The sequence below is a fragment of the Rhincodon typus genome, chromosome 35, assembly GCF_021869965.1.
Source record: "Rhincodon typus isolate 14 chromosome 35, sRhiTyp1.1, whole genome shotgun sequence".
In the NCBI taxonomy this organism is placed as follows: Eukaryota; Metazoa; Chordata; class Chondrichthyes; order Orectolobiformes; family Rhincodontidae; genus Rhincodon; species Rhincodon typus.
The window spans coordinates 19,232,902-19,245,344 of NC_063366.1; the positions used below are offsets into that span (position 1 = coordinate 19,232,902).

General features: G+C 43.5%; 1 protein-coding gene across 7 annotated transcripts in view; it reads right to left on the reverse strand.

Moving 5' to 3' along the window:
- ehmt2 (euchromatic histone-lysine N-methyltransferase 2) overlaps nt 1-12,443 on the reverse strand; it is an 85,212-nt gene that overhangs the window by 25,100 nt on the left and 47,669 nt on the right. For all 7 annotated transcript variants that reach the window (XM_048616548.1, XM_048616551.1, XM_048616550.1 and 4 more), the window contains 4 exons: nt 9,817-9,923; nt 5,475-5,597; nt 2,552-2,653; nt 874-978 (listed from right to left, as the gene is read on the reverse strand). In XM_048616548.1, the coding sequence (XP_048472505.1) occupies nt 874-978; nt 2,552-2,653; nt 5,475-5,597; nt 9,817-9,923 (437 nt within the window). The remainder of the gene's footprint in view (nt 1-873; nt 979-2,551; nt 2,654-5,474; nt 5,598-9,816; nt 9,924-12,443) is intronic.

Sequence of the window (12,443 nt, forward strand, 5' to 3'; positions counted from 1 at the left end):
GTCTATACTGCTGACATCGCACACCAGAGATTCAAGGACATCCAGGACAGGGTGAAAGGTTATATATTTGCTTTGAAATGGTTTTTCATTTCTTTATCTGAAGAGGAAATGTCACCCCACTGTTAACTTAGCCAAAACAGCGATGCTGGGTTCAGAGCTGTGTGTCTGCATGGACATATATCTTTGCGGAGTTGTTTGGGTGGGATTAGTGGGGTGGAGGGGGGAATTCGGGGTGCTGTCCCTCCTCTGGTACACACTGATCAACCACAACCCAATTTACAAATGGCTGGCTGAATCGAGAGGAATGCTGATTTCGCAATCCTGTATGAGTACTACTCACCGGAGACCTCAACATGGACTAAGATCAGAGTTGGCTACTCAGAAGACCAGGCTCAAACCCAATTCCCTCAGTTCCCCTGAGGGGAAGATAGACTAAAGTGAAATTCAGCCCTGTGACTCCATCAGTAGTCGTTTCACCTGTGACCTTTGTTGGTATAGGTTTAAAAAAAGCAGGATCATTCCTCAATGGAAGGGAGTGTAAAGATTGGCATAGTAATCCTTGGCTCTGTCCTTCTGTGGAAACAAGAACTTGAACTTGTTCTAACATGGCTTCCGGTACTGTTAGCTGAAAGCCAATGGTGTAGAAAACAGTCAGGAGGACACACCTTGTGACTTGGGATCAGATTCACGTCATCTCAGGGTAACAGAAGGATGCTGGAGAAAGAAGTTGCCGGTCTCGCCATTCGTGTTCATGAGAACAAGGTGCTAGGATATATCGAGTTTGATTTTTACTCTGCACCCTATGATCTCTAACCACCCTGGCACTAACGCTTCCCTCTGCTAGGATAACAAGGACTCCAGAGGTTTACTCACATTGTCCTTCAAGGTGACATTGGCCCCTCGACCTAGGAGCAGTTTGATAATTTCAATGTGTTTGTGTTCTGCTGCCCATATAACCGGAGTCCAACCACCACTGTCCTATACAGAGAGACAAAAGGGAAAACCACATGGATTAACAGTACTTAAAAACCCAACTGTAGGCATATTGTGTGAAAAGGATTAGGCTGAAGTACCAAATCTGGATAGACATAACTTTAAACGCAGGAGAAGTATTTGGATGTACAAGCGAAGCAAATTTATTACTAACACTTTCTACAGGAGTTAAAAAGGTGGGGCAAGTATACCTCCAACTCTTTTCTATAACAAGTACTGGGTCAAATTATGTTGTTAGACCCAACTCTCTCATATTAATGACAACAGACATTCAGTTAAACATTTCAGGGAAAACCAGACTGTTCACATTCTATGTCTTCTGAAGCAAGAGTATCTCATTATTTCCTAAAAGTCAGAAGACAAAAGGATCCAGATTTATCTTCCTTCTTCCTGAATGCACCTTGCAGGGGCCCCTTAACATCCAGTATTATTCCTAATGTGAGTAGGGGTAAATTAAGAAAGGATTAGTTGATGGGCTTAGCACATTCCGGCACAATCAGTTCTGAAGAAGGGCCACTGGATCCGAAAAATTTTAACTGTGCTTTCTCTCACAGATGGTGCCAGACCTGATGAGGTTTTCCTGAAATTTCTGTTTGTGTTTCTGGCACAATCATGTCTGTATTAATGGACAGAACTCACTGGAAACTTGATTAAATCCTCCATTTAGGAAAAAAAAACTCTTCATTATCACGTTTCAACTCAAAATATGATCTGCTTTCGTATAGTCAGAAGTCTTGAAACAAAGAGTGTTAAATTTTCAAAATTATATCATGTACTCTTCCACGGGATGAGGGCATTACTAGCTGGGCCAGTGTTTGTTGCCCATCCTTGAGAAGATGATGGTGAGCTGCCTTCTTCAACTGCTACTTTTGTGAAGTGCACGTGGTGTAAGTAGACTTTCTAACAATGCCGTTACAGAAACACTTGCAGGATTTTGACTCAAAGACAGTGAACAGATGGTAATATAGTGCCAAGTCAGAATGCTGCGTGGTCTGGAGGGAATTTTTCAGGTGGTGGTGTTCCCATGTATCTTCTGCTATCTCCTACTAAGTGGCAGAGTCTGCTGATTTAGAAGGCGTTCTCTGTGAAGACTTGGTGCGTTACAGCAGTGTATCTTGTAGATGGTACACATTATAGCCACTGTGTACTGGTGGGGGGTGTCAATATTGAACAGTGTTGGATCAGGTACTAATCAAGTTGATCATCCTTGAAGGTTGTTGGATTTGCACCTATCCAGACAAGTATTCCATCATATTGTCTTTGGTGGGGTCTTGTTCCTGTGCTTCATAGCTCTATTCGCAAAGGCTATGTTTCCACATGTTTTATTGATAACTCCCTCAACTAGTCCTCCCACTGTTAATGACTTAAGTGCAAATATACCCAGCTGACTCTGCTCCTGCACTCTCTTTAGAGAAGGACCCTTTATTTTTTGTTGGCTTCCTACATGTGCACTCTACAAGTGATTTTGCCATTTAAATGCAGAGTGAGCAGGATTAGATTAAAATACATACACCCTCACCCATGCTCACAGTCCCTACTTATGGAGATATCAACTCACCTGTGTGTTCAAGTCCACTTGTCCGGTAGCCAGTAGGAAATGCACCATTTGGACACTCCCATTTTTAGCAGCATGATGCAGACACGTGGAAGCATCTAATTCCTAAGCAGCAAACGATAGCAGATCTCAACACAGGAACCTCCCAGTGTGTTTTACAGTCAACAGAACATTCACAGAGCATGGCCATAGTTGCTGGTAGGCAGGAAAAAAAACAACCAACCAGGGCAGAGTAAAATCTCATGCACAACTCCATAGAATAAAGAAGCAGAAGTAGGTCATTCAGCCATTTGACCCTGCTCCGCCATTCAATATGACCATTAATTCAGAGACCCAGGCAGTCTTCTCGGCATCTTGGTTCAAATCCTGCCATGGCAGGTGATGGAATTTGAATTCAATAATTGTCTGGAAATAAGAATCTAATGACGACCATGAAACTGTTGCTGACTGTCAGGGAAAAGCCTATTTGGTTTGTTAATGTCCTTAGGAAATGAAATCTGCCATCCTTGCTTGATCTGGCTGACATGTGACCAGACACTTGCAGAAATATGGCTGACTCTTAACTGCTGTCTGGGCAATGAATGCCTGACAGTGATGCCTACATTCATCAATAATTTAAAAAAAAACCCGCTCCCGCTTTCACCCATTTGTTTAGCTCTAGGATCTATATTTTCTTAGGCCTCAATGCTTTCTATGGCAGTTAATCCACATGTTCACTACTCTTTGGGTGAAGAAATTTATCCTTATCCCTCGGCCCAAAGACAAAGGATATGTCAATCTGGCTGCTCTCCACAGGGCAGGGATGGGAGGTTCTGCTCAGTGCCAGTCAAATGAGGTGAGGGACTTTCAGCTGTACTTTCAAATTCTTCCTGTCACTGAGCAGAAACATTCAGGTTGTCATGAACTCAACCTATGATTTCCAGAAACTTGTCATAGAGTCATACAGCACAGAAACAGACCCTTCGATCCAACCAATCCAAGATGAATATGATCCCAAACTAAACTAATTCCACCTGCCTGTTTCTGGCCCATATCCCTACAAACCCTTCCTATTCATGTACTTATCCAAGTGTCTGTTGAAAACTGTGCCGGCATCCACCACTTCCTCAGGAAGTTCATTCCACACACAAACCACCCTCTGTGTAAATAATTTGCCCTTCATGTCTTTTTTAAATCTTTCTCCTCTCACCTTAAAAATATGCTGCCTACTCATGAAATCTCCCCATCCTAGGGAAAAGACACCTACCACTAATGCTATCTATCCCCCTCATGATTTTATAAACCTCTAGAAGGTCACCTCTCAACTTCCTACGCTCCAGTGAAAAAAACGTTCCAGCCCATTCAGTCTTTCCGTATAACTCAAACCTTCCATAACCGGCAACATCCTGGTAAATCTCTTCTGAACTCTCTCTAGCTTAATAATATCCTTCCTATAACAGGGTGACCAGAACTGGACACAGTACTCCATAAGAGACCTCACCAAGTCCTATACAACCATAACGTGACTTCCCAACTCCTTTACTCAAAGGACCCAGCAATAGTGCTTTAAGAATTTACTGTGGCATGGTGCCTAGGTCTGGTCACCACATCTCAGCCAAGACATGGCAGCTTTAGAGACAGTGCACTAAGATCCACGATAATGATTCCAGGGAACGAGCGGCTTCAGAGTTATGATAGACTGGAGAGGCGACAGCTCTTCAGACTAGGATAAGAGGAGGTTGGGAGGACGTTTGATAGATGCATTCAAAATTAAAAAGGATCTGGGCAAAAACAGATTAGGAGAATCTGTTGCCAATGGTAGAAAAATTGGGAACCAGCAATCATTGATTTAAGGTAGTTAGTAAAGGAAATCAGGCTGGATGGGGAAAAATCTAATGCAGTGGGTGATTAGGATCTGGAATGCACTGCCTTACAGCACAACAGAGGTAGATTCAATTGAGACATTCGAAAGTGAATTGGATAAGCACCTGAGGGAAAATATTTACGGAGTTACAGAGAAAGGCAGCACTTTGTGAAATTGTTCTTGAAGACAGATATCACAGACAAGAAGGCTGAATGACCTCCTCCTGAGTCATCACCATTCTATGATTTTGCTTGATTGCCTGACAGCAGGATGTTAATCTCTGATGCAAAGAACCCTTTGTGCACAACTCCCACCCCAAAATACTAATGACAACAATTACCATGGCAATAACCATCAATAACAACACTTGTTCATCCAACAGCTGTCAATAAGTGGGTAGACTTTTGAGGCTTAACTAATGGGATGGGAAACTGTAGGAATGTAGGACTTAGAGCATGGTTTTTATGGACTGAATGGATATTTTCTGAACTGTGCCATTCTGTGATTCCATGTTTCTTGGGGTTTAAGCAGACTTAACCTACCCTTTCAACCCATTTCGGCAGGATCTAGTCATTTCAATTTGGTCATATAATGTGAATGTCCAACTCCAATTGCCCTTCAGCATTCTTCTTGAGTTACCACAGTCCCTGTGGTGCAGGTGAACAAGTGTCAGAATTTTGTCCCAGTGACAGTGAAATAATGGCAGAATTGTGCGTGTGCGTGTGCGAGAGAGAGGGAGAGAGAGAGAGAGAGTGATTAGAACAGTGTAGCAGACCTTCACTGAAACAAACAAGTTGAGAAACGAAAAAACACAAAAACCAAAGAACTGCTGATGCTGGATATCAGAAACAAAAACAGAAATTGCTGGAAAACCTCAAGAGGTCTGGCAACACCTGTGGAGAGAAAGCAGAGTTAATATTTCGAATCCAGCATTCTGAAGGAGGGCACTGGACCTGAAATGTTAACTCTGCTTTCTCTCCACAGATGGTGCCAGACCTGCCGAATTTTTCCAGCAATTCCTGTTATTCAGTCCAGAAACTATTTGGGAAGATTCCTCTCACTGCACCTTTGGTGAATAGTTACCTTGTGGAAGACACACGCCCCATGTTTGGCAAGTAATTTGACAACGTCATAATGGTTGTTCATGATGGCTTCCATTAATGGAGTCCTCTGGAGCTTGTCACATACATCAACTGTTGCACCAGCCTGACAGGAAGGACAGAAAGAAGACAAATTTACATAGCCCTGTCTTAAAGGTATCGATTTCAAACAGGATTATTCGACAGGAAATACCAGTTTAGGAAGTTTGGGGACACTTGCTATTCTGGAATGGTCAAACCTCCAGTTGCAATCAGCCACTTCCAGAGGTAGAGTTGACAGAGCACATCTCCAATTTCAATTGTGCCACCACTTGTGTGCTTTTAGCCAGAGCTGTGAAATTCCCCATCCAACACTCTCTTTGACTTTCTCGGTCTGCTCCTTTAGGAGGCTCCTCAAGTCCTCTATGACCAAGCTGTTTATCACCTGTTCTCATATCTCCCGCGCATGCTCTCATACTTGCTGCTAATTTTGCTTTTAAAAGGTGCTATATAAAGGTGAACATTGATCCTTCAGGAAATTTCCACACAGCCCAGACCTGTCTGCCTCACCATACACAGAAACACCACCACCACTGCCGAATCACAATGCCCAACTCTCTTTGAAATGGCTTAGTACCCAGTAATCTATATGGAAAACAGAAACTATCGATAAACCAAATGCATGCGAAATTGTGGACATGTTATGAAGATGCTTTGCATGTCCTGCAGTCAGGAAAACTGGTAAGGGAGTGTTGGAAATGGCTTGCAAAAAGAGGAAATTAGGGCAAAGAGAGAAAGATATGATATTCTTGTCATGTCTTTAGAGCTGGGGTTAGATAAAGACAACTGTTGGATGGGAAGGTCAATAAAATATAGAATTAACAGAGAGAAATGAACAGTGGATATAATGGACTGGATGCAGTTGACTGACATGGAATGTGTAAAGGCCGCACAGATCAGACAGGGATGGAGGTCCACAGCAGTCAGACCTCTGGCAACAGGATGACACCTGTGAATGAACAAATGCGTCAAGATGTCCATTTGGAGCGAACGTTTGTAGCTTTTGGGATCAAGAAAGCAACTGGGCAGGTAGGTGAGACAGAAACTGCTGCTGTCGTTGCCTAGGACAAGGCAACACTGTAATCTGCATTCTGATCTATCATCCTGATGTACTTATGTATGGTATGACTTGCCTAGATACAATGCTTTTCATTGTATCTCAATACATGTGACAATAATCAAATCAAATCAAATCAAATCCAATCAAACCAAACCAAACCAAAAGGGAGGGAGGACCTGAAAAATCAGAGCAACACTTCCTTCACACACAGGGCAGCAAAAATATGGAACACTCTTCCACAAAACTCAGTCCGGTTAGCTCAATTACTCATTTTAAATTTGAGATTGTTAAGCATTTTTGCTTAAGGGTGTTCTGGAATATAGAGCCAGGAGATGGATTAGAGTTAGGACATAGGTCAGACACAAACTCACAGGCGCGAAGAAATGAATAGCTCCCTCCCGTTTCTGATTACTTTGCATAAAGAAAATTGTCCAGATACCGATCCAAAGTCTCCTGAGGAGTCTGAACCCAATCTAGACCAGGGCTTGAATCTGGCTACGTCCTCGCCCATTCTACTCCATTTTTGTCTATACTAATGTGCAATGACACTGGGAACCTCTAAAACAGCATCTGAGAGGCAGAGTGAATGATTTCACTCATTGAAGCGTGTGGGGACATGGTTCCACAAGCAGCTGTAATGATCCACCTCGTAACACCCATTCCACACCCATTCATCAACAACAGCCTTGACTGCAGGCTATAGCATCGTAGCCAAGAGGGCGCCCATGGAAGTGGATATTGCGGTGAACAAGTCCCCTATCCTCAAAAAAAATGCAGGGAAAACAGAAGTTCAGCAGAACCACTGCCCAGAGCCAAGAACTCAGTACAGATGGAACGGACCCAGAGATTCCTCCTCGTTCCCAATGATTTTGATTTGATTTGCTTTGCTTTGATTTTATTATTGTCACATGTACCGAGATACAATGAAAAGTATCCATTTGCCTGACCAGACAAATCATCACTTACATAAGTACATCAGGATAATATAACAGAATGCAGAAAAGAGTGTTACAGCTACAGAGAAAGATCAACTCTAATATGAGAGGTCCAAGCATAAAAGTCTGATAACAGTGGAGAAGAAGCTGTTCTTGAATTTGTTAACACACGTTTTCAAACTTCTGTATCTTCTGCCCGATGGAAGAGGGCGGAAGAGATCATAACTGGGGTGGGGGGGGTCTTTGATTATGTTTTCTGCTTTTCCCAGGCAGCAGGAATGTAGGTGGAGTCAATAGAAGGAAGGCTAGTTTTGTGATGGACTGGACTGCGTTTACAACTCTGTAATTTCTTGTGGTCTTGGGCACAGCAGTTGCCATAACAAGACTGTGACGCATCCAGATAGGATGCTTTCTATGGTATATCTATAGAAATTAGTAAGAGTCACTGTGGACATGCTGAATTTCCTTGGCCTTCTGAGGAAGTAGAGGTGTTAAACTGATTTCTTGACTGTATTGTTGATGTGGATGGACCAGGACAGATTGTTGATGGTATTTAGGAATATCCTCCTAGGAACTTGAAGCTCTCGACCACTGATATAGACAGGGGCACACCCTCCACCCTTGAAGTCAATGACCAGCTCCTTTGTTTTGCTGACATCGAGGGAGAGACTGTTGTCTTCACGTCATGCCACTAAGCTCTCTCTCTCTTTCCTGTACTCTGTCCCGTCGTTATTTGAGGTGCAACCCAATACAGTTGTGACATTAGCAAATTTCTAAATGGAGTTGAATTTGGCCACACAGTCGTGAGTGTAGAATGAGTATAGTAAGGGGTTGAGTACACAGCCTTGTGGAGTGTCGATGTTGAGGATTATTGTAGAGGAGATACTGTCACCTATCCTTACTGATTGCAGTCTGCAGATCAGAAAGTCGAGGATCAAGTTGCAGAGTGGGGAGCAGAGTCCTAGATCTTGAACTTTGGAGAGGAGTTTGTTTGGAATTATGGTGTTGAAGGCAGAGCCAAAGCCAATAAATAGGAATCTACATAGGTGCCCTCGTTACCCAGCTGTACTAGGGATGAGTGTAGGGCCACGGAGATGGTGTCTGCTATAGACCTATTGCGACGCAAGGCTAATTGTACTGGATCAAGGCAATCTGGGAGGCTGGAGGTGATGTGTTACTAACCTCTCAAAGCACTTTGTAATGATGGATGTCAAAGCCACCAGGCAGTTGTTAAGGCACGTTGCCCGATTTTCCTTTGGGTCTGTGATGATAATGGTCTTCTTGAAGCAGGTGGGAACATCATAGTAAGGAGCGTTAAAGGTGTCTGCAAATACTCCCGTCAGCTGGTCTGCACAGGATGAGTGCACAGCTGGGGTCTCCATCCGGGCCAGTCACTTTCTGTAAGTTCATGTTAAGAAGGTCGATCTGAGTCTGCGGTGGTGACTGTGGGTACACCCAAGGCAATCGAGCCAAGTGACATCTTTCGGTTCATCCAAGGTTTCCAGTTGGGGGACACTCGGATTAGCCTCTTTGTCACGCATTCCTCTACATACTTACTGATGACGTCTGTGACGGTAGGGGCATACTCATTTGGGTTGGCTGCTGAGTTCTTGAATATGGAACAGTCCACTGACCCCAGCAGTCATGTTGGAGCTCATCCATTACCTCAGCACTGTACGTCTTTCCATACCAGATCCTTGCGCTTCTCAATAGTTCACTGATGGTTCTGTACCAGATCCTCAATGGTTCAATAATATATATACTCAGGATTTGGGGGTTGGTCGGTTGTCTAGGACTGTAATGAGGAGAATTCACGCAAAGGGTCGTAAATTCTTGACCTCAATGGGATGCCGATGCACCATCATCAAATACATTTAAGGTCAGGGTAGACATATTTTTGATCGCCCAGGAACCAAGGGATAGAGAGAGACAGAGAGTGAGAGTGAGAGAGAGAGAGAGAGAAAAGGTGGGTAGGTTGAGCTTAAACCCGAAATCAGCCATGATCAACGGAATGGCGGAGTAAGCCTGTGGAGCTGAATGGTACATTGCTGCTCATGGAAATCACCCAAACCTCAGTGCATACTTTTATTCATTTGTTTCAAAATGCATAAAATAAAATTTCGTAAGTCACGTGCTCCATGAGCAGTAGCAGTCTGCATGTCAAGAGCCAAGGGAGACCAGTATCTGACATGACCAGCGCACCCTCAACACACTCCAAAACACAACTCTATCAGAACTCCTGTCCTTTCGCCCTATCACCTTTGACATGCAACACATTTGGGATCTCTCACCTGCAGCAGGATGTGGCAGATCTCCAGGTAACCTTTCTGGGCGGCTGCATGGAGCGGCATGCGTCTGCTCTGCTGGTCTGTCTGGAAGTTAGGATCATGGTCATCCACTGGGAAGTGGCATTAAAAAGAAAGATAAAGACTAAAAGTGAGAGCAAGATGTAGCAATACCACTACCCCTCCCACTGCAACTACAGCAACATTTCATCTTCCCATCCCTTACCTGCCCCCTCAGCCCTTTCCCAGCTGCCATGTTGCTCTGTAGAATATGCAAGATACTTTAAAAAAATGAACACTAGTGTGGGATCTTTCGATGGGACTTTTAGCAGCCAACATTTTCTCTACCCTGTCACGCAGATCTGAGTTGTACTGGGGAAATGCCTCTCACTGCCTGTCACCACGTACCTCTGTTACACAATCTGAGCCTCCACTTACCACCTGAATTCAAGCCTGATGGCCACCATAGTGGGACTTTTCATCCGTTCAGTCCAGATCAGTGTGCACGTCTATGTCTGTGCATGCGTCTGTCTGCACATGTGTGCACGTACGTCTGATTGTGAGTGTCTGTGTCTGTTGTCTATCTGCAGATGTTTCCTTCTTTGGCCAGAGCAGGTTTAAGGTTAAATTAATGGAGGCCTTCAAAGCCACAAAACTGTTTTGGGAAGAGGGGTATAGTTTCAGGAGCAACAGGAGGTAACCAGAGGACAGAGCTTTAAGGTAATCAGCAATGGAACAGGACTCGAGATGAGGAAATGTGCTAAATTGTAGTGATCTGGTATGTTCTGCCTAAAAGGGTAGTGGAAGCAGATTCATAGATTCATACAGCGCAGAAAAGGCCCTTTGGCCTGAAGTCTGCACCAATATAACTATCACTAAAAGTGTGCTAATCTCAATTTCCTGCACTTAAACGATATCCTTGAATGTTATGCTATTTGAAGTACTCATCCAAATACTTTTTTTTAAAGGTAGTGAGGTTTCCAGCCTCCACTACCTTCCCAGGCAATGTATCCAAATTCCCACCACCCCGAGTGAAAAGGTTTCCTTCTGAATCTCGGCCCCTTATTCTAAAAGTATGGTCCCTCATGACTGACCCCTCAACCAAGGGGAACAGCTACTCTCTATTCACCATGTCCATATTTCTAAATCATGTCCCCCACCCACTCAGTCTTCTCTGCACGAAAGAAAACAATCCAAGCCTATATAGTCTCTCCTTACAGCTCAATTTCTTCATCCCAGGCAACTTCCTGGTGAACCTCCTCTGTACCCCCTCTAGTGCTATCACATCCTTTCTGTATTGAGATGACCAGGACCATGCACAGTACTCCAGTTGTGGCCTGACCAATGCTTTGTACAACTCCAACATTACCTCCCTGCTCTTATACTCTATGCCACAACTGATGAAAGCAAGTATCCTAAATGCCACCTTAACTATCCTATTGAAATGCTCTGCCAACTTCAAGGACCTGTGAATAATTACCCCAAGATCCCTCAGTTCCCTCAGTGTCCTGCCATTCATTAAATACTCCCTTCATTCTGTTTCTTCTTTCAAAGTACATCACCTCATACTTATCAGAGTTAAATACCATCTGCCACTGGTTTGCCCATCTGATCAACCCACCTTCCTATAACCTACAACTATCTTCTTCGCTATTAAACACTTTACCAATCTTGGTTTTGTCTGCAAATTTGCTTAACATTCCCCCACATTTTCATCTATATCATTAATAAGGATCTCAGCACTGATACGTGGTACACCATTGGACACCAGTCTCCAGTCACTCAAACAGCTTTTTATCACTACCCTTTGTGTCCTATTACAAATCCAGCTTCTCATCGAATTCGCCAGATTCCCCTCAATTCCATGTGCTTTAACGTTCCAAATCAGTCTCCCATATGGGACCTTGTCAAAAGCTTAGCTAAAGTCCATATAAACTATGTCAACTGAACTTCCTTCATCCACACACATAATCACATTTTCAAAAAATTCTAACAAATTTGTTAGGCACGATCTCCCTCTGACAAAGTGATGTTGACAATCCCTAATTAACCCATTCCTTTCCAAGCGGGTACTAATTCACTTCTTCAGGATTTTCTCCAATAGTTTTCCTACCACTGACGTGAGACTCACCGGTCTGTAAATTCCTGGTTAATTGCTACCACCCTTCTTAAAAAGTGGAACCACATTTGCAATTCTTCAATCCTCTGGCACATCTCCCATGGCCAGACAGAAACTAAAAATTTGTGTCAGAGCCCCTGCAATTTCCTGCTTTACCTCCCATAGCAGCCTGGGAAGCAATTCATCCGGGCCAGTGAATTTGTCTGTTTTTAAACCCGACAGAGCTAACAATACCTCCCCATTTCCTATGTCAAATAGTACAAGTTCCTCACAGACCCTTTTCCTGAATTCCGTACCTATATTCTCCTTTTCCAGAGTGAAGACTGAACAGAAGTATTTGCTCAACACCCAAAAATCCTGCAGCTTCATACACAGGTTTCCCCCTTGGTCCCTAATGGGCCCTACTCTTTCCCTGGTTAACTTCTTCCCTTTAATGTATTTATAAAAGATCTTAGGATTCTCCCGAAATCTGTTCACAAGTGCTTTTTCATACTTCCTTTTTGCTCTTCTAATT